The following is a 22,625-nucleotide window of genomic DNA, read 5'->3' as shown; positions in this document are numbered from 1 at the left end:
CTTATTTGGAGTTCACACCAAGATGGCCCATCTCTATAACTACCCTTCTCTTACTCAGAGAGGAAAGAGCTATAAGGAAGGAGTTATCACTTTTAAAGAGTTCTTGAAACCTAATTGTACATCTTAAAAATATTGACAGTGATTGTTGACTTTAAGATTAGTAGCTGGAAGACCACTTTACAAATTTGTGAGAGGCAGTAATGGCTTTGGTAAGGCATCTTACCACTTGGGCATCAAACTGCTAAAAGGTTTTCCTTGAGAGAAATCACAGATGTTCTAATATATAAAAGAGGTGAAGTAGTCTATCCAGACAAATATCCATCTATACTATTTGCTTCCTGAGGAACCTGGGGAGAATAACCTGATCCTCCCAAAGTATTTTCCTGTATAAAGTGACCATAAAAAAATCTAGCTTTGTTGCAGAATTGTTATGTGTATTTGTAAATTAATAAATATGGCTATTAGACCAATATTATTTTTTTCTAGAGAAATCAAAGCACTTAAACATTAAACATGGGTGAACACAAATTTTGCAGTCCAGACTTGCTGCTTCTGCTTTCTTACCATCCATTTTAGCCCACTTCTATGCAGAACTTTCTACTGAAATTGCTTTTTCTCAAGTTATCAGAGACCTTTCACACCCCAGACCAAGACCTCTTTCTGAATCTTCATTTCCCTTGACCTAACTGAGGCATTCAACACTGTAAATCACAACTTCCTTCTTGAAATGTTGTCCTTTCTTGAGTTCCATGACATTTATTTTCCTACTTCTCCTACTTCTCTGGCAACTCCTGCTTTGCCTCCTTTGGTTCCACTTCTTCCTTTAAATAAATGAAGATGTAGCAACAATTGACAATTACACAGCTTTTGAAAATTTGCCTGTTTGAATTTAAAGAATCTTCTGCCTAATCCCTGGAAAAGGAAAGGGCAAATCAATCCAGTATCTTTGCCAAGAAAACCCTATAAGGGGTCACGAAGAGTCAGACACAACTGAACAACAACAACAACCTATATTTCTGTCTCATCTCCCCTTACCCCATTACATAAAACTTCCACTTGACTAGTCTAATCTCCTTGTTATTCCCTTAATATCCTATTTATATTACCACCACCACACCTTTGCTCACCAGTTGCTCTACCTGGATTACTCTTCTTGTCCTCTCCACTTATTTGTCTTGCCTTCCTTCAAGATCCAGGTCACCTCACCTTCTAGTATGAGCCCTCAGTAATCATGTCCTTTCCCAAAATGTTCTCCTGACTCTCCAGCCTTTCTCTACCATGCCACAGAGACCTCTTCAACTCAGAAAATCATTTCACCCCTGGACTTCACACATTGGAAGCACCCTCAATTCTTGCCTCTGATTTGCTGCTTCCTCTCAGAACCTCCATTTTAAGGAGGAAGATGAGGCCAGTCCTACCTTCATTACTCTGTAGGCTGCATTTCTAACTTTCTGGACTTTCTCTGCCATGCCCTCTTGCCAAATACTTGGGTATTTTCATTTCTTCCCCTTCTCCCCCATCTTACTGGCTTTTAAGTTTCTGTTTATCTGTGATATTCCTGCATTAGAATATAAACTCCTTGAGGGGAGAGGCTGTCCTTCTTCCTGCTTGTATTTGTATTCCCAGTATTTAGGACAGTGCCTAGCACATAACAGATGCTTGTTGACTTGAGGACTCTGAATGTCAACTGAATGTATCACCTATACTACTCATTTGACATTAGCTTGTTATTTTATAGTGTCATTTATCTTTTCAGACAAAACACGGTGTAAAAAAGTGTAAAAACATCAGACTTGGAGTCCGAAAATCTTCTTCTCAATACTGGCTCTGACTCTTGCTTGTTTCCTGATATTAGTCAAATTATTAAACCTTTCTAACTTCCTATTTTCTCATCTGTAAAATAGGGGTACTTGTTTTATTGATCTCACTGGGTTGTTATGAAAAAGCGCTTTGGAAACTCTATATGAATATGTTATTATTAACATATCTGTGAATGTGCACATCTTATCTCTCCAACTTAATTATACACACAGAAGATCATAAAACTAGAGCTGAAAGGGAATTCAAAGGCCGGCTAGTCTATGAGTCTACAGATGAGGAGACTGAGGCCCACGTACGTATGGTAACTTGACCAAGGAAAGAAGCACAATGTTGCAAAATTCCAGGAAATATTATCTAAGAGCTCAATTTAGTTCAACTGTCTTCTCTGGTCTCAGATCAACATCGCAATATTCCTTTTGGATTAGAGAGATGTGCAAGACCACACTCCTCGGGACCCTTACCAGACTGATTACTGCTTTCAAGCTCATAGAAAATCACTTACCAGAATTAGCCATCCACAGCCTACTCAGAAGCTACACAACTTTGGAAGGCTGCCAGGAGAAAAGTATTTAATCCATTTTAAGACCAAAACCCCAAAACCAAACCAGTTCACCCCGAAAGCCTCACAGAGACAGGTAGGATCATCATGCACAACCCCAGGAAACATAACATTGACAAGTACATTGGCAGCAGGTCCCCTCTTTTTCCCTATTTGGAGGAATTCTCATTAGGCGTGCTTTCAGGGGCTTTACTAATGTGTAAAAGAGACATCCTTTCTTTCCCTCCTGAAATCTCTGAAGTGACACTGTCTGCCCAAAATCTAATAGTCATGCCCTTCTTTATTTAGTCCTGTCTCTAACCTCCTACCATCCCTCCTTTCTGAAATGGTAAGAATAAGATTCATGGAGTCATGGGATTTAAAGATGCAAAGAACCTCAGAGGTTATCTAATCCAAGCACTTCATTTTACAGCTAAGGATGCTAAAGTTCAGAGAGACTGATTTTAATAAACAGTTAAAAAGGCTGAAATGCTCTTTTTCTCCAGATCAGTTCAACTGTTAGTCCATTTCTCATTACATTTTGCAAGATCATATCAATCTTTTGCTTCCAATAAACTGGACACTCCTACTACCTGAGTATTTTGCTTTATTATTTTAGTATTACCATCACTGTTATCATTATCATCATCATCATTTCACATACATCACTTAAAGTGTACCAGAAAAATGTTATATGCATTATCTTACTTGATCCACACAAAAACTTTGTCATGTATTATTATCCCCATTTTACAGATTGGAATGAGAAGGGTGACATTATTCTCCCAATATCACACTAGATCTAGTTATTGTTCAAAGTATGTTTCAAACCGAGTTCTTCCTGACTTCAAATCCAGTACTCTCTCCACTACAGAGAAGAAGAAAAGAAGGAAGAAAGGGAGGGAGGGAGTAAGGGAGGGAAGGAGGAGGAAGGAATAAAATAAGCATTTATTTAGTGCTTAGTATTGACAGGCACTGTACTTCAATGAGACAACTCTGAGAGGTAGGTGCTACTTTTACCCCCATTTTACAGTTGAGTAAACTGAAGGAGACAGTGATTAAGTGACTTGCCTAGGGTTACACAACTAGTAAGTATCTGAGACTGGATTTGAGCTCAGGTCTTCCTGACTCCAGGCTCATCACTCTGTCCACTGCATCACCTAGCCATTAGAAAGAACATTAACTCTTTCAGTTTCTTAGGTGTGATTATGTTAGATCATATGATTTTTTGAGTTAAAAGAGACATCAGAAATTGTCAAGTCCAATCCTCTCATTTTACAGAATAAAACACTAAACCTGAAAGAGGTTAAGTGACTTTTCCAGAAGCACACAGATAATAAACCAAGACTCCAACCCAAGTCCTTTGGCTCCTTATCCTAAGCTCTTTACACACCAATGCACACTTCTTCCTAGAAGAGATTTTAGATATTAGGAAAAATAGACCTTGCCTTTCTATCTCTCACAGGCATTATGTGTGTTTCGCACAACAGATTATAAAGTCAATACTGACATAAAATTGAGCCCAGATGGCATGTCTTACTGAACACTTCAGACCTGGCTGGTCACAGCAGGGAGAATTTAGGAAGAAAAGAAATAGCAAAGTCATACATACATTTGGGGCAGGATAGAAAAGGAAGAAATCTGCTGCAAAAACAGTGATGAAAGCATGCACTTTAAAAAAAAATCTGGCTCCTATCACCAAGCTTAGCATATTAGCTATCTGAGCTATTATTTTTGTGGGAATGAAGGTGAATACAACTGAAGGAAATGTTAGAGATGAAACATGGAAAGAAAAATTATCTTTCTTTGAAGAAAATGTAGAAAATGAGTACCACTGTGGCCAGAAGGAACCAGTTCTACAATGGTGGAAAAATACAACCATATCCAAAAGACAACTCTACCCCTCCATTATTGAGATGGAACACGAAATTCCATGAAGAAAGTGTCTGTCTAATATCTTTCCATTTAATCTATTTATTCCTTGTCCATCCTCCAAACACACACACACACACACACACACACACACACACACACACACACACACACTCCACTACCAGTTTATATGTCTGAAAGACATTAATGATTGGAAATTACTCAGGTAACTACTATTCAAATTGTTTGCTATTAGTTCTGATAAACTTCAAACCTTATCATATTAAAGGATCTGTGTGTGCTTTGGTAGACTAGTACTACTTGTGTACCAAAGCAAATATTACTTGCATTTTACTCTTTGAATTCTTCTCAATGTTGATGACCAGTTGAGATTTCTCCCAGTGTTCTTGTCAAATAAACCAGATGTCTCACTCTGCCTGATACAACTTTGCATTTTTTCATACTTATCTTTCAACATTGCATGAATCCATGATTTCATTAGTATGGGCCCTCTATTCACCCAAATAAACAGTATCTACTCTATGTCTTAATAGGTGAAGATAAAAAGAATAGATGGCATGTGGATGATGCTTTAAGGCTTGCAAATCACTTTACAAACATTACCTCATTTGATTCTCACATCAACCCTGCAAGGTAATTTTTAATAGTTGAAATTAAATGAAACTTTAATGTTTTTTTCAAGTAATAAAGCATTTATTTTCCTTTAATACTCTCCTTGACCATTGAGAAAGAAAAATAAAACAGCCAAACCCTTGTAACAAACAGTTAAGGAAAATAAATTTCATGGTGACTATGACCAAAAATGTATGTGTCTTTCTGTATCTAGAGGCCATCTCTCTGTCAGGAGATAAGTAACATGCTTCATGGACCTCTGAAATTTTGGTTGGTCATTGTGTTGATGAGTGTTCTTAAGCTTTTGGAAGTTCTTTTTACAATGTTGTTTTTGTATAAATCATTCTCTTTGTTCTGTTCGCTTCACTCTGTATTAATTTATACAAGAGATGATCTTTGAAAGCTGCTACAGTGGAAAAAATATATTCCCCTGTGGTCAACCTGGTTGTGGGACTTTTTGAAGATACCTAGACTAGTCCTCAGATGACAGACATCTGCAATCTGGCCCAGACTCAAAGAATTTTTCATCTTGTCAGGCCTTGCCAAACCACATGTTCAGCTTTATGACCTTTGAGAATTCAAGGTCCCTCAACTCTTAAGGTCACAATAATTCTTAAGAAAAGAACTTTAGGGAAAGTATTTTGTTTTGTTTTTCTATAGGGGTCAGTGACTGGGACTGGACCTGTGATTTCATTGGTATGGAGAACTCTCAGGTGAGGAAATTCCCTCAAAAATAGAAGTTGTTTTTTTTTTTTTAATGTTACATTGAAATATGTTATTGTTTAGTAATTTTTCAGTCCCGTACGACTCTTCATGATCCCATTTGGGGTTTTCTTGGCAAAGATACTAGAGTGGTTTCCTATTTCCTTCTCCAGCTCATTTTATAGATGAGGAAACTGAGGCAAACAGGGTTAAGTGATTTGCCCAATGTCACACAGCTAGTGTCTGAGGCCAGATTTGAACTCATAACAATGAGTCTTCCTTACTGCAAGCCCAGCACTCTACCTACTGTGCCACCTAGCTGCCCTATGTTGAAGCATACATTCCACTAATAGAAACAGTGCCCTCTTCCAATGATTTTTATTATGGCATAGAGGTCGACCCTACGTTCTCAAAATCTATATCTGTGGCACAAGCCCTATAAGGTTATAGCAAGCTGAAAAGGCTGTCAGCGTAGGCTGGTCAATAGACTGCACGTTGATGATCTGAGGACCAGAGGACCTGGGTACAGTGCTAGGCCTGGAGACAGAGTGCTCTGAGTTCAAATCTACTTGCAACATTTACCAGGTGTGACCCGCGACAGGTCATTCCCCAGTGACTACATTGGTAAGTCACTAACTTGTCTGCCTCAGTTTCCTGCACTGTGAAATGGGAATAAATAATAGCACCTAACCTCCTAGGATTAGTATGAGGATCAAATGAAACAATATTTGTAAAGTGTTTAGCAGTGTGTCTGGCACATAGTAGATGCTTAATGAATACTTATTCTCTTCCCCTCCTCCCCAAGTCACAAAGTCTGAAAATATTTGCTTACAAAGAGATTAATTCTTCAGGCACAGAAACACTCAAGAACTATGTATCAAGTTGGAGTGAGATGGGAATTTCTGTCATTTGAGGGTATATCCATGGTGATAAAACCCAAGATGCATTAATTATATTTAAAATTATGCTCTCCCTATTAAGTTATGCACTGACCATATAAACAATTCAATGAATTCGGCAAAAGGAGGAAAGTTGAATATACCTAAATAGTGCATTTGAGTTTTTTTTTATTTTTCTGGGTAAGGACAGGAATCATACCAAAGGTATAGGGAAGTCTCTGATGAGAAAACACTATATACGAAACAAGTGATCACTTTGAAATTAATATCCTTACAGAGTTGCTGAGAGCATTGAGAGGTTAAGTAATTGGCCCAAGGAGACACAGTCAATATGTGACAAAGGCAAGACTTGAATCCAGATCTTCTTGGCATTAAGGCCAGCTCTGCTAGCATCCCTCTTTGTCTAAATGACTCTAAATCAAGCACAGTGACTTCACTTCTGGCATTTCTCATCTATATCACTTGCATGGCACCCTTGGCATCACATTGCCTTGTGATGAATATGCGGTGTTTTATGCTGTTATTCAGCTCTTCACAGATTTTCTCACAAGTCACACTATAAATTCCTTGAGACCAAGAACTGAGTTCATGCCTAATGCTATGAACAGAGAAGGTGGGAAACAAGATTTTTATAACGAATAACCAAATTGACTGAGTATTTCATTCTTCAGCTGGTTGATTGGTGCCATAAAGACCTAGCATCAAGAGCCACTGGCTCTTTGAGACTAGTAGAGTAATTCAAATAACTGTAGTGTTTGTAAAATATACCTACCCAGGGGACTTAAAGAGCTAAAACCATTCCTAAATTGTTTAGTCTGAATTTCCAAATGAAGTATTAGTTACTAAGTTCCATACTACATATTTCAAAATACCTTGAAATGTCTTTCTTTGGTGGGTAATTGTATCTTGGTCAGTTTTGCCCAACAAATCCTTTGTGGGGACGCAGTACAGTGGATAAAGTATTTACTATGGAGTCAAAGACTTTGGGCTCAGGTCCTACTTGTGATGCTTGACATTCATTTGACCTTGGGCAAATCACTTAACCTCACTGGTTCTCGGTTTCCTCATCTGTAAAATGAAGGGGTTGGACTAGATTGCCTCTGAAGTTCCTTCTAGCTATAAATGGATGATCTATGATCTTCTGTCTGTTCTGAGAATGTTCCATGTGAACCTGGAAACATCCTGATCCTAGCAAATGCTAAATGATGGGCCTCTGAAAGTTGACATTCTTGACCTTTATTGTTATCCCATCAGTTGTTTTGTAAAGTGCTGGGGGAAAAAAAAACCTTTGTTTTGGCAGAGTCTAGAACTATTCTAATAACAAAATATATATGTTCTAGCCACATGCCCTCTTCCTCCTGGATACTTCTTTCTTTTTGCCCTGCCCCTTTTCTGGGATCTTTGCCCAATCCATCAATATTCAGATTCTTCTATTCTTGGAAACTTTTATATATGATTGATTCCTGCTTGCCTGTGACCTTTAAGATGGGAGACTATTCAGAACTGACTGACTCTTCCCTATTAAACACCTCAGCTACCATAATGCTTAAACTGCCCTGAAGGATGCAGTGAAGATGGACCCCAAAGCCTCAACAAGAGCACCAAATTCAGGAAACAAATTCTCAAAAGATCATGAGGAAATCACTTCTCCTGACACTTTTTAAATTTATTGTTTCCAAGGATTCCTGGCAACACCCACACTTTTGCTTTCAAAGCCATTCAAAACCTGACCCCCTCCTACCTTTTCAATCTTCTTAAGCCTTACTCGCCTCCATATTCTTTGCAATCCAATGCCACTGGATTCCTTGTTATTCCTCACACAGCACACTCCATCTCCTCTCTGAGCATTTTCACTGTCTGTCCCCTAAGCCTCTTCTCTACCTCCTAGCCTCCCTGGCTTCCTTCAAATCACAGCTAAAGTCCCATATTCTACAGGAAGCTATTTCCAGTCCTTCCAGTCCTCCCTTCCTTCTGAGACTACTCCCAATTTATTCTGCATATATCTCATTTGTACATAGTTGTTTGTATATTGTTTCCCCCATTAGATTGTAAGCTCCTTGAAAGAAAGGACTGTCTTTCGTGTTTCTTTGTATCCCTGGTGCTTAGCACAGTGCCTGGCACATTTTTGTTGGTATTGTTCAGTCATTTCAGTCATGGCTGACTCTCTGTAACCCCATTTTAGGGTTTTCTTGGCAAAGATACTGGAGTAGTTTGCCATTTCCTTCTCCAGCTCATTTCATAGTTGAGGAACTGAGGAAAACAGGGTTAAGTGACTTGGCCAGGGTCATGCAGCTAGTGTCTGAGAATAAAGCTGGTAAGTATCTGAGGTGGAATTTGAACTTAGGAAGAATGTTCTAGCCACTGACCCATCTAACTGCCCCTCCCCTCCATCAAGCAGAAGTTTGATAAATTCTTGTGGACTGACTGATGTATCCCTGAATGAATCCCCTACCTCCCCTTCCCTATATTGCCCTGTGAATTCTGGTCTCCAGAGGAGGGTTGGAGGAAAGTTCCAGTTCATAGGTGTCAGCCACTGCCCTAGTTTAGAGCTATCAATTGCTAAGCTAGTTGAGGAGGTATATGTTGCCTTCGCCTTGCTTAATACCTAGCCCATTTCCTATTAACTGCTCCCCTGGATGCCTATTGCTTTCAGCATCAATTGATTTGTCTGATGATTGTGCAAAGCCCCTTCAGGTCCTAGCAACATACCCAACAGCATTCCTTTTAAAGAGACCATCCCATTTTTTTTTTCAGGAATTTGTTCCAGGATCCTAAGAGCAACTCTCAGGACACTTATTAGATCAATTTTTTTTCTTCTTCTTCATGGAATGAACTAAAGGTCAAATCTGGGAATGAAGTGCAAAGCTCTGACAAGCAATAATCCCCAATGTATCTGCAGAAAAGGCAATCCAATTGGGAAAAGTCTGACAGCTACACTGGGATGGAGGGCCAGGTGACTATCAATTCAAGCCTCAATCTGGCCCAAGATCCATACATATATAGTTATCATCTTCTTGTTCCCCAAATATTGGTGGAAAAACTTCCTAGTCCTTTAATTATGAGTTCCTTTTTCACCTGTTTATAACAAAGTGAACATTTGAGAAATTATTTGACTCATTTATAGAACGTGGAAAATCAATCCCCCTTCTCCCAAACAAAACAAAACATAACCAAAAAAAAGCTCAAAAAAAATCTCCTTTTTTACTTTTCTGCAGCTGTTCAAACTATTTTTTTCTTTTAGTTGTCCCAATGACTGCCTGATTCTCTTTTAATCCTTGCTTAGTATGTCTCTCAGTAAACCTGTAGAAAAGAATTAGGACTATTGGCTATTTCAGTAAATTCTGGCTGAAACAAAATTCAAATGCCCAGAAAGCTCAAACTGTTGAACTTTGATGATTATCTTAATTTTTATGGAAAAGAGATGTTACATATAAGTGGATATCAAGGATTTTCTTTTTACTTAGTGTATATTAGGGTACATATATATGGAATTACTTATTCAACTGGATCTGTAGTCTCATCAGTATGGTTACTCCTTCCAGTGATGAAGATGTTTCCATGCCTATTTATTCCATGTAATTCTTTTCCTCATCCTCCTATAACACTGGCAAAGGGGACCCAGTTAACTGTTCAGAGGGTCTTCCTTGATTTTTCTTAACATTTCAAGGAACTCAATAGACTACATGAATTGTCAGTTGGTTATCTATCACCTTCATCATGGGACCATCATGATCTTAAATATTTTAATTACATTAAATTATAACCTATAAAAGATTTGGAAATTGAGAGGATGCCCATCAATTGGGGAATGGCTGAACAAGTTGTGGTATATGAATGTAATAGAATACTATTGTGCTATAAGAAATGATGAGTAGGCAGACTTCAGAAAAACCTGGAAAGACTTGTATGTTCTGATGCTGAGTGAAATGAGCAGAATCAGGAGAATGTTGTACACAGTAACAGCCATGTTGTGTGATGACTAATACTGATAGACTCAGCCCTTCACAGCAATGCAAGGATCTAAGACATCTCCAAAGGCTTCATGAGGGAAAATGCTATCCACATCCAAAGAAAGAACTATGGAGTTTGAATGTATATCGAAGCATGCTATTTGCTATTTTTTTCTTCTGTTGTGTTTGGTTTCCTGTTTCTGGTGGTTCCTCCTATTGGTTCTAATTCTTACTTACAACATCACTAATGTGAAAATATGTTTAATAGAAATGTATATATATAGCATATATCAGATTGTGAGCCATCTTGGGGAGGTAGGTGGAGAAGGAGGGGGAGAAAAATATAAAACTCAAAAGCTTATGGAAGTGATTGTTGATAAATCAAAATAAATTAATAAAAAAAATTTAAAAATTTAAAAAATTATAGCCAATTGTATGTCATTACATTTCTATTCCTACTTCTTTGCAAATTGATAATCCATCCTAAATATAACCTCATTGAAAAGAATAGTCACTTAAACAGAATACTCCACTGTTCAACCATAAATTAGAGCTTATTATAGTAAAGTGGAAACCATTTATGATGTTGCTGAGGGAAGTAATATCCATCACCTGGTTTAGGAACTAATTCTGATATGCCAGACTTACATACATTTATGTTTCAGGGAGCATAATTTAACCCAAGGTATAAATGAATCTGTACATTAGGTAGGTATGTCATAATGGGGTTCAATTAAAGTCTTTTGGAAATAATTTCATTTCTCAAGTTATTCCCCTACCTGTTCCTGATGATGCCAGAATATGTTTCTTTAAGGTTCTCTTATTTCTCTCCTCTTACTTCAGGACATCTGTCTTCACCTTACTCATTTTATAAAATTTGCCAATTAGGAGAAGAAACTGGAAGTTGTGTATGCGTGTATATACATATATATGTAGATGTATACATATGTGTGTAACTATATGTAACATACATACATATTAATAAAAGAGAAAGACTTTATCCACACCAAAAGTATGGAAAAGGAGAGAAGTACAAGACCTGAGGCAAACTAGGCTGAAGACAGAGAGAGAAAAAAATCTTAATTGGGCAACAGAATGAGTAGGAGACCAAGATCAGCATATATTTAAGAGAGAAGATCAGGGAAAGTGGAAATTTTAGCTGGCCTAGAGACAGAAAAATAGAGAAAACAGAAATCACAATCAGTCTAGAACAGGATGAGCTATGAGTGAGGAGACTTTAAAACCAGATTCTGGTCAGGAAAGAGGAAGAGGATGAGACTAAAAAAAAAAAGCCAGCAGCGACCACAACAAAGTATCTGTAATATATATTCAGTGCCTTGAATACAGTAAGCAACTCACTAAATATTTGATTATTTAAACAGAATTATATGCTGTTGTTCAGAATTTGAGACAGCTAGTTGGCTCAGTAGACAGAGTGTTAGGCCTGGAGTCAGGAAGAACTAAGTTCAAATCCTTAGACACTTATTAACCTTATGATCCTCAGCAAATCACATAACCTCTGTTTGCCTTAATCCACTGAATGGAAATTGCAAAGCATTCCAGTACCTTTGCCAAGAAAACCCCATGGATGGTGTTGGCGTGCTAAGGTCCATGGGGGGTCACGAAGAGTACATGGCACAGTGGATAGAGTACCAGGCCCTAAGTGAGAAAGACTCATCAGTTCAAATCTAGCCTCAGACTCTTACTAGCTGTATGACTCTAAGTAAGTCACTTAACCCTGCTTGCCTCAGTTCCTCATCTATAAAATGAACTAGAGAAGGAAATGGCAAATCACTACAGTTTCTTTGCCAAGAAAATTCCAAATGGAGTCATGAAGAGTCAGACACAATTGAAACAGCTAAATACCAACAACAACAGAGTTGTTCAGAATTTATGAAGCAAATTTCTCTCTCTCTCTATATATATATATGTATATATGTATATCTACACATATATATGTCTATATGTTGTATGTGTGTATGTATTTAAGTGTATGGTATATATATAATATGACAATGAAAGAATTATGTGAAGTCAGATAACTTATTTTCATTCTTCAGTTTTCTTCTTGTTTTTAAAAATTATGTTAGTCGATCAAAAATAAAAAAGCAAAAATGTTATTGATCTTTTCCAAGTTACAGCCTGCTCAATAAATGTAATAAATCACATGTGCCTGTTCCTTTTAGAAAAAAGATAAAACACCCTCAGAGATCACACAGAAAGGCATTTTGACAAGAATGCCTTTGAGCATTCCAGTTATGGGGGGAGAAGAGGGGACAGTGTGAATATCACACTCTTATCTTGGTATTCTTGTGGGAAAAAAAAACTATCAAATGTGTCCTCCAGTGCCTCTGGAAGCATGCCAGTGTTTTACAATAACTGGATTTGGCTTTGCATTATTCTACTGCAGAAACAAATCCTATTTCATTTATGGATGGTTGGCATCCCCTCCCCCATATTTACTTTTGTCCAACAGTCTCCTGTGTAGCTACACCAGCTAATTCTCCAAATCTAAAATTGAAGAAAATGGGTGTCAGCTAACTTCCTACTCATAATACCCAGTTGAATTCAGCCAGTTCTTACTGAGTAAAATGCTAGCACTGTGTTAGGAGCTGTGGAAGATACAAAAGAAATATATGACACTGTTCCTGACCTGTTAAGCAGATCAATTCTTCAATGAGTCTGGTTCAACAAATCTCTTAGAAAATATAACAAAGGGTGCAAGCAATACATTACAGGGACTGGGGTAGGCAGGGGAGTAAAAGAATCCTTTATTCCATTCTGCTTCTGGATTCTCCCTTAGAAAATCATCTACATCTACCAACCACCCAGCTTTCTTATAACTTAAAGAAACCCATGAAAGCTACCATAAGGAGATTTCCTAATGTCCAACCAGGATGCTGGCTTTATCATTGATCAAGGTAAGAGATTCATGGTCAAGTTTTACTTGGGTAGAGGGTTTGACTAGTTACATGAGACTTAGATGTCATTGGACAGGCAAAGAACTAAATGAGGGGAGAGAAGAGCAGGGTAGAGAATTTTTCTGGCAAGTTGAAACCATAATAGGAGAGTAAAGAGTTTTTGAAGCAGAAGCAGGGAAAGAGGAAGAAGGTGGGAAGCAGAGTTAGAAATATTGGGCATCCAATGGAAACACTGAAGCTTTAAAAGGGCTGAAGGCTATGGTAAATGTATAAAAGGTCAGGTGCAACAGACTGGGGAAAAAGTTGAAGGTTGGAGGCAATGAGGTGGGACAGGTGATGAGAATGAGATGAACTGAAGGGCAGGTGTTCCTCACAGTTCCAAGAACAGAAAAGAAACCTGTCTAGGGTACAAGTATTTAAGTGAATTGTTTTGCTATACATTCAGACCCCTAAATAGTTATTTGCCTATACTCCGAAGGCAGAAAGTGAAGAGGAATTAAGAAGCCTCTTGATGAGGATGAAAGAGGTGAGTGTCAAAGCTGGCTTGAAGCTTAAAAACTAAATCTTGGCAACCGGTCCCATCATTTCCTGGCAAATAGAGGGAGAAGAAATGGAAGCTGTGTCAGATTTCATATTCTTGGGCTCAAAGATCACTACAGAAGGCAACTGCAGCCATAAAATTAAAAGGTACTTGATCCTTGGAAGAAAAACTATAGCAAATATGGACAGCATACTAAAAAGCAGAGACATCACCTTTCCAACAAAGGCCCATATAGTCAAAGTTATGGTTTTTCTAATAGCAGTGTATGGCTATGAGAGTTGAACTACAAGGAACACTGAGCACTACAGAAACAATGCTTTCAAATTAAGCTGAAGTTTAAATACTTTGGTCACATAATTAGAAGATGGGATAGACCCTGATGTTCAGAAAGATTGAAGGCAAAAGGAAAAGGGGATGTCAGAGGATGAAATATATAGATAGTGTCGTGGAAAAAATAAAATGAACCTGGACAGACTTAGAGAGATAGTGGTGGATAGAAGGGCCTCGTGTGCTATGGTCCACAGGGTCATGAAGAGTCAGACACCACTGAACAACTGAAAAACAAATACCCACTGATCAATTTCGCCTCTCCCGAGTAGATTTACATGTGGACTAGAGGGAAGCAAGAGAAAAATTTTGTGTAAAACTGTAGTTTGGATTAAATCACTTCTGTCTTATAGACATAACTAAGGCAGCATGGTATAGTAGAATGAGCAGGACATAGAGTCAGAGAATGGAAGTTTAAATTCTAGCTCCACCAAGTGACTTACTACTTGTATGATATGGGAAACTTACTTCACTCCCCCCACACTCCAGTTTCCTCATCTGTAAAATGGGGGAATGGGACTTTAAAAAACTCTGAAATTCCTTCCAGCTCTAAATCTATGTATGATTTATGATCCTATCATCTCTTTGGGCCTCAAATTCCTTATCTGTAAAATGATGACATCTGAAGTCTCTTCCAACTCAAAATCCATGATCTAATATCTAATATTGCACACCAACTGACCTTAATATTCCAGACTTTCTTGCTTGTTCCAAAGTTGTTTTTCTTACTTAGAATTCAGGTTTCTTCCAATTCTAAAATTCCAAAGGGCCTTGCATATAATCAGCTCTCAAAAAAAAGCTTTGTTGAATGAATTCTATAATTTATATAATTACATGTTACAATCTTTCTACTTTCACTCAAATGAAAAAATATTAACACATTGGGTTAATTAGACGAAACCAATGTTCGTGTCAATCAATAAATCACTTTCCATCACAAAAAAATCTCTATTTTGACAATTATAACTCGTGCCCTTTTTGTTTATACAAATGAAAGAAAATTAACAGAATATAACTTTTTTGAAGCATTTCAGAGTTGCTACTTTCCCATGTAAAACTGAAACTATGTTCATAAAAATCCAAAGTTTGGAAAGCTCTTGAAGAGAATTAAATCCAATATCCTTTTACTGATAAACAAACTAAGCCCTGAGAAGTTATAGGGACCTACCCAGGGTCACAGAGTTAATTAACAGCAGAGGTAAAACTACAATTCAGCTATACTGATTCTAGATCCTTTGCTCTTTGTACTAAACCATAATGCCATCTCAGATTAGTCTATAAATCAGTAGATGAACATTAGTTCACATATAGAGTTAATTGAAAGTAAGTATCCTATGTGTCACTGTGAATGAAATTATTTTTAGCATATTGCCTACAGCTCCTGTTGTATGGTGTTTAAATTAAAAATTTTCCCATTTCCCATTTCTTGTAGCTAAATAAAACCCACATTCTCCATTTAACTGGCACATAAAATGTTAAATTTCTTTCTAAACAAATTCTTTACATTTTGATTTGTCCAATTAATGGCTTACATATTCCCACAACTCACTTCTTCAAGTATAGTAGTTATGGTACTTTTGAAAGAAATAGAATTCAAAATAGGGTATCCAATAGATCACTGTAAGTTTTCTTTCCTCATTAAAAAAAAGTAGAGAAAAATAACTATTGTCATTTGAAGACTGCCATGTTAACCCCAAACCTTCATATATGTGTGTCTTATATTTCAGCAGAACTTCTTCATACTAAATCACTTTCCCAGCCATGCTTCACAATCCACCTCACCAACTACCCAATGAGTTTTGACTCTTGACTCTCTTTCTTCAGATATGAGTTTGTCACCGTGTTTATCTAAGAAACAATCAGAGTTTACTTTAACGTAACAGGAACAAACTACCACATCTTAATAATACAGATTCACACACACACACACACACACACACACACACACACACCATGTTGAAAATCAGTTGTTCTCAAAAACAAAAGTTTACATTCTAAAATTTCAGGACTAAGAAAGGTTATCTATAAGAACTCTTAACCAATGTGAAAAATATTTCATAAAAAGCTTCAAAGATAGATTTAAGCTGTCTAAAAGGCACCTGTCAAAAAATTAAAACACAACTTCTTTGTATAAAGAAAAAATCATTATAAATAACAATGCTGATTATAGTGTATAAGTCTCCCATTCAACTCTGAACATTAGCTGAGTCTTTTTGAACTTTACACATTTTTCAACCTGGGAAAATACTTCAAAATCGGAAAGTAAAAAAGAAGTGGTTTGCATTTTTTTGGCTAGAATCAAAATGTGGTGATACATCTCTCTTTTTTAAAACACCCAGATATCTAACAAAATTCCCCATGAACTCATCTGAATGTTTGCTACTTTTTTTCCCCACCACTCTGAACAACATCATTGAACAGGAAGCACATTGTTTTGTTGTTTAATATTAGTGACAGATGGAGGAATAAGCACACAAATCATGTTTTCTTTTCAGTGTTTTTAAAGCATCCGTAGCATACAAAAGGTATTTTTTTTGAAGTGACACATCATATTATCCCTTCATCTACACATCACTAAGCAGAAATGTCCCCAAGCAATGAAACTACCTGCATCTGGCTGAATATTTCCTTAAAAGCAAAATGCTTAAGCACACAAGATATATAAGGAATCTCTCCTAAAGACATTTTAGAAACAGATGGTAAGGAAGCAAAAGTATGTTTCTATTCTCATTTTTCAAGAGTATACTGAACTTTCTTGGGAGGATATGAAATGGAAGATAAGGGTATCCTCTATGGTCCTACTTGGCTACCCCTCAACAATATGGTTATGCAAGTCTGGCCATAATCCTACCGACCAATAGGGACTCGATGGTAATCATGTCAGGGGCAGGCACCATATCTTATCTAAATGTGGTATCTTTCCTCCCCCACACACATACTTCTTGCCAGGGTGCTCTGCAAATAGCTGGTTCTTAATAAATGTTTGTTAAATTGAATTGGTAAAGGAGTTGGCTCTCTTTCCCCCTGGACTTCAGGAAGCTTCTTTCCTAACCTCAGCTTCTGGTGCCTCCATTAAAAAAAGTTATCAGATCTCGGAACCTATGCTCTCTGTTAAATTTAAGCCCCAGGAAATGGGTTAGTAAGAGAATTTCTCCCAGTTCCCTTGCAAAAGTTTGGCCTACAGCAAGGACTGGATTTAAGATTTACCTGCTCTGGTCCCAGTTGGCTGCGAAGAGGACTAGGATCTTCCTGCCATAGTGGTCAAGATTGGCTAGTCCTCCAGGAAAGCCATCTTTCAGAGCCTGCTTGATGCCAGGGTCAGTAGCCTTAAAGCTTTTAAACATGTCCAGATTCTGCTGTCTGTATTCAAAGTACTGGGCCAGGAGGCGGAAAGCCTCAAAGTGATGAAACTTCCTGGCCCGCAGGAAGCGTAAGATGAAGGCATCATCCGTGCGAAGGAAACCAATGTCTGGCCTGGTGATGACCATATCCCGCACCTCCTGAATGTCCTGGTGCAGGGTGTCTGGGTTCTCATTCAGCTCCAGTCGGGCTTTTTCCAGTGTCTCTGGAGATAGTCCGGCTTGTAAATGAGTCATCGTGCTCCAGTTCCTTGTCTCCCCTTGTTCCTTGTTGACCAGTCTGGCCTCAGCCACACACCCTACCTACCCCCTTGAACCCTGGCTGTTACTACTGCTGCCTCCTTTTTCTTTACAAGAAACAATTTGTCTTCCTATCAAATGTGATACCCTGTTGCTCCAGCTTATCTTCCACCACACTGCGCCCCCCCAAAAAAAAGTCCCACTCGCCCTCCCTTCTCTTTAGGGGATGTGTCCCCCTGTAGTTTCCAGCACTCTTCTACTCCCTCCTACTATTCTAAACAGACCCCGCTATCTTGCTGCTGTCTTGCTCTCTCTTCTCTTCTAAGATATAATAAAAACAACCCCCACGCACATCTCAGACCCAATACTCTGATGCTGCTGCAGTCCCCACAGAAAGAAGAGCCCTAGATAAAGATGGGAATTCTGATTAATAATAAAGTGGCTCTTCAGCAGAGTTCCGGGGCGGGGAGAGAGAATCTTTGGGGGGGGGGGGAGAAAGGAAAGAAAAGAAAAGAGGAAGGGGAGGGAGCCTACTTATCTCTTTGCTTATTCAAAGAAGCATCTTTCTGTCATTTCATTTAAAAAAAAAAAAAGGAGCTGTAGGTTTGTGTTTAAAAACCCCTTTGATCCAAGTAGAGGGATCCGGTAAAGCTGGGTATCTCCCCCTCTCCCTTTGGCATGCAGTGATCTCATACGGTACCAGCAAAATTTCGGTGGTGGTGGCTGTGGCAGCAGCAGCAGCAGCGTGGGTTCCCCCTCCACTACCTCCTCCTCTCAGCCTTTTATCTAAGCCGCCTATCCCCACTCCCGCCTAGGTGGGCTCTCTCCCCAGTGAATCTACATGGTCTCAGGGTGGAGGAGAAAGAAGAAAAGGAATGAAAGGGGAAAAAAGAAAACAGAAATGAATATGGCTAGGCAATAAACCCCCCTTAAATGAAGAGAGGCGAAAGAGCAGCACTCAGGGCCCCTACCCTACCAGCAAACGGGGAGGTGGGGGAGAGGCGCTTAAGCAATGCAGCACTCCCCGGCATCCATCAGGAGCAGCGGCAGCGACAGAGCTGGAGATGGAGAGAGCTAGGGATAGAAGCGGCGGCGGCAGGAGCAGAAGAAACGAGGAGGGGCTGCGGCACCGAACCCGGGGACAAGGACACGCACGGGAGGAGTCGCCGCGGGAACATATTACCCTCGATGGGTTCCCTTGCAGCCCGGCTGCCTCTCGGAGACAGCGGGTGGGAGGCAAAGAGGGCGGAGGAGGGGCGCTCGAGGAGCAGTGCTAAGGATGCTGATGCTACTGCTGCTGATGCTACTGTTGCTGATGCTACTGCTGCTGATGCTACTGCTGCTGATGCTGCCGTCGCTTCCTCCACCCGTCCTCTCTCAGCCCAGCCAGGCGCGCTCTCAGGTGGGGCGCTGGGAAGGAGCAGAGCATCTGTGGCACCAGAGATAGAGGGGTCCGCTCTGTGCCGCCGCCGCCTGCCTTTGTGCTCCCTCTCCTGGACCAGCCTGGGGCTTCTGGGGTGGAGAGACAGCTGCGACCGCGCGCGCCGGGGCGCCTGCCTCGTGCTCGGGGCTCTGCTACTTGCTGGCAGGTTTGTGTCAGGCTGGGCTCCCGGTCCTGCTTCTGCTGCTGGCAACTGCTGCTTCTAAAACAAGACTCCCACTCAGCCCAACTCTCCTTGCCCAGTACTGCTCTTGCTGCAACATACGCACTCACTCTGGCACAGAGTCCTTTCCTTCCCCCTCCTCCCACCAAACCACACACACACACACACACACACACACACACACACACACACAACTGTTTTTTTTTTCTCTCCAGAACAGGAAGAATTTTAAGAAGCATTCACAAATTCCTAGCCCCCAACTTTAATCATGCACCTGCTTCCCTCTTGCAAGTCAGTAGGCCACTTGCAACAGAAAGTCACAGCCCTCGGGCAAGTGAGGGTCGCCTATCAGCTACTTCCCCTCCCTTCTTCCCCACCCTTTGTGTGCTAGAGCTCAAACTTAGGGGAGTGACTTGATGGGTAGATGAGAAATCATATTTCTTGACTCGTATTTCTCGACACATATTTCTCGACACATATTTCTTAGTTCCTGTTGGAGTTGATTGGGTGGGGGCGGGGGATTGGGGGGAAAGAGTTAAGTACCTTCAGCCCCTCAGCGCTGTTATGGTTGGAACTATTTAATTTAGTACTAACCAAGGTAAGAGCTGATATTTCTATAAGGCCTTGAGGCCCACAACAACTCCAAGTAGAGGGAAATGCAAATATTATACAGTAACACCCTTTTTATAGATAAGGAGATAGATAAGTGATTTTCCAAGGGTCACACAGTAATAAGTGATCCATTCTGGATTCAAACCTAGGTCTTCCACACACCAACCTCAGCACTCTTCATTACCACAGTGCTGCTTCTCAAAATATGTTACAATACACAGTTGCCCAAAAAAACCATAGAAGCTGTATGAATAGCCAATATTTCAACCATATGCCTGACTACTAACCTGACGTTAAAGAAGATGGAAATTGGACACGGGGAAAATAGTGAATGTTCTGAGAAACACCAGCCCCAAACTCATAGATTTATCATTGGTTTACCTTATATTTATTTCATAGCCAACCTATAGAACTGGCAAAACTATGAGACACCTCAATCTTTGCCTCAACTTTACAAATCTGTCTAGTGGGAATAATGGCAAGTAACTAGGACATCATGAGGATTTTGATGTTTAATTAAAGTAAGACAAGAGAGTTTGTTTTGTTTATTTTAAAAGCACAATTTAGAGTGGTCTGCATAAGCATTATTATTAACAATCATAGCTAAGTTAATAGGGTGATATAATAAAATGTGGAGTTGGATAAGAGGGTTTTTAATTATTATTTTTAAAATTCCATTATAAATCCCTGATTTTAGGCATTGAAATTTCTGGATTTTATAAAGGTAATAATGCTAATGATGCTGGTGGTTGGGGTATAGGAAGGCAGAGAAAGAGAGATGTTCTGTCTTTCCAAACAGGCTGGAGCTGGGAGAAAGGAGAAATTGCAGATACATGTGTGATCCTCCTAATGTAATTATATCCCTAAATAACTTTCTGCATGCAGCCAGATAATGAAGTTTCAAGAATTTGACTGTCATTTAATAAAATATGAATAATTTGTCTCTATATGTCCCCAATACATAGCATGAAGTCTTGCACATAATAGGCATTTAAAATACTTATTAAATTCAATTCAATTAAAGATATTTCCAAAGTAGAGCTTCAGAAAGACTCTTCCCTTCCATCAGTTGGTAGAGCATCTTCATTTAATTACTAATTGCTTTATTGGATCCTTATCATCTATAAAGCAGTAAAGCACTCTTTCCTTTAAAAAAATGAATTCAACACTTTAAAAATGGAGTTTCTGGGAAATTAGATTTATGTATCCAGAGCCATCTTGATAAACCTTATAATTTAAATTTTTTTTCCTCTATCTTAATAGTAATGAAAAGGATTGCTTCCAATGCAGTTAAATGTAAGATATTGATGATGTGGTATAAATTATTTATTGTGCACAAAGATTTTGCCTCTGTGAAACAGTAGGGGTGGTAGAGTAAATCCATTATGTAAATCTAAGAATATTTTTCACTGCACTTATGCACTGTTGTGCTTTACTTAGATGTCCTTGTCTTTTCTTTCATCTGCATTTTGTACATTAGAAAATCAGTTCCAAAACTGAAATAAGCACAAAAATCTATGAAAAAATTAAGCCAATGTAGTTACCAAGATGCCATCAGAATACTTAGTTCTTATTTGATATTAATTTATTTCCCAAAGATAATAAAGTTAGAACTGGAATATAAGACTTCATTAACAAAAATAAAAGCTTTAATTAAAAGGATATGTGAAAGTAATTAAAAACAAAAGTTTTTAGTGACACCATATAACCTGAATTTTGACTCATGTCTCTATTAGAAATGGATAGAATAATTAATGCAAATTTAAAGGAAAAGTTAAACTTGCAAAGTCATTTGAACTCAATTCCAAATTACCATGTTATTGACAAGCACAAATTCTTTAAAGTAACATAACTCAAATTTTTCATATCTAATTAGAGAAGGACTCTAATATGAAAATTAAAATAACTTTCAACAATTGTAATTCTACCTTGCTATGTAGGTATTGATGAAACATTCATTAGTCAATTGCTTTTTAAGTCTGACTATACAGTTTCTACTCAGACAAAATTTGATTTTATTCATTTTTGTTATCGACAGAGGAAGAACTTCAAAATTGGGCCCAATAAACCTGCATCAGAAGAACTACCATATGTCAAGTTGGATTCATCAAAACTACATTATAGCAAAGCCATCTCAGGTATCTGCAGAGCTATCAATTTAACATCTCTCAGAATACCAAATTCTCCATACAATTAGCATCCCTGCAAAAACAAGTCTGAAACTATTTCATAAGGGGTTTTTAATCTTTATTTTTTTTATCTATCGATCCTATTATTCAAACATAACCTGGCTAAGCAATATTACCTTGATACACAGCTTTCTACTTTTTCATATCTGGATCATAAAGAATAAAATTACCTCTCTAAAATATTGTTTTCACTATGTGGTTTCCCAGTTTAGGAGCCTACAATGGCAACATGGTTTAGTGGAAAAAGTATCCTACTTGGACTGTGGAAACTGTGCACAAATCTCAGTTCTTACAGTTCTTAGCTATATGACATCAGTCTCTGGGCTCACTTTCTTCATTGGTAAAATAAGAGAGATAACACTGGTACTATTGAACTGGACGCCCGAGAGAAATCAGAGCATCACACCCAATTGACTT

At 38.6% G+C, this 22,625-nt stretch overlaps 1 protein-coding gene across 1 annotated transcript in view; it reads right to left on the bottom strand.

Annotated features, from left to right (window-relative positions):
• Positions 1 to 17,800, bottom strand: part of CLVS2 (clavesin 2) — a 95,948-nt gene extending 78,148 nt beyond the window's left edge. The window contains exon 1 of the mRNA XM_027848516.1: positions 17,412 to 17,800. Coding sequence (XP_027704317.1) covers positions 17,412 to 17,800 — 389 coding nt within the window. The remainder of the gene's footprint in view (positions 1 to 17,411) is intronic.
• Between the last annotated feature and the right edge of the window lie 4,825 nt (positions 17,801 to 22,625).

This window comes from Vombatus ursinus, unplaced genomic scaffold, assembly GCF_900497805.2.
Source record: "Vombatus ursinus unplaced genomic scaffold, bare-nosed wombat genome assembly UNPS02006779.1, whole genome shotgun sequence".
NCBI classification, from domain to species: Eukaryota; Metazoa; Chordata; class Mammalia; order Diprotodontia; family Vombatidae; genus Vombatus; species Vombatus ursinus.
Note: the sequence above shows the minus strand (reverse complement) of the source record. Positions and strands in the feature narration are given on the sequence as shown.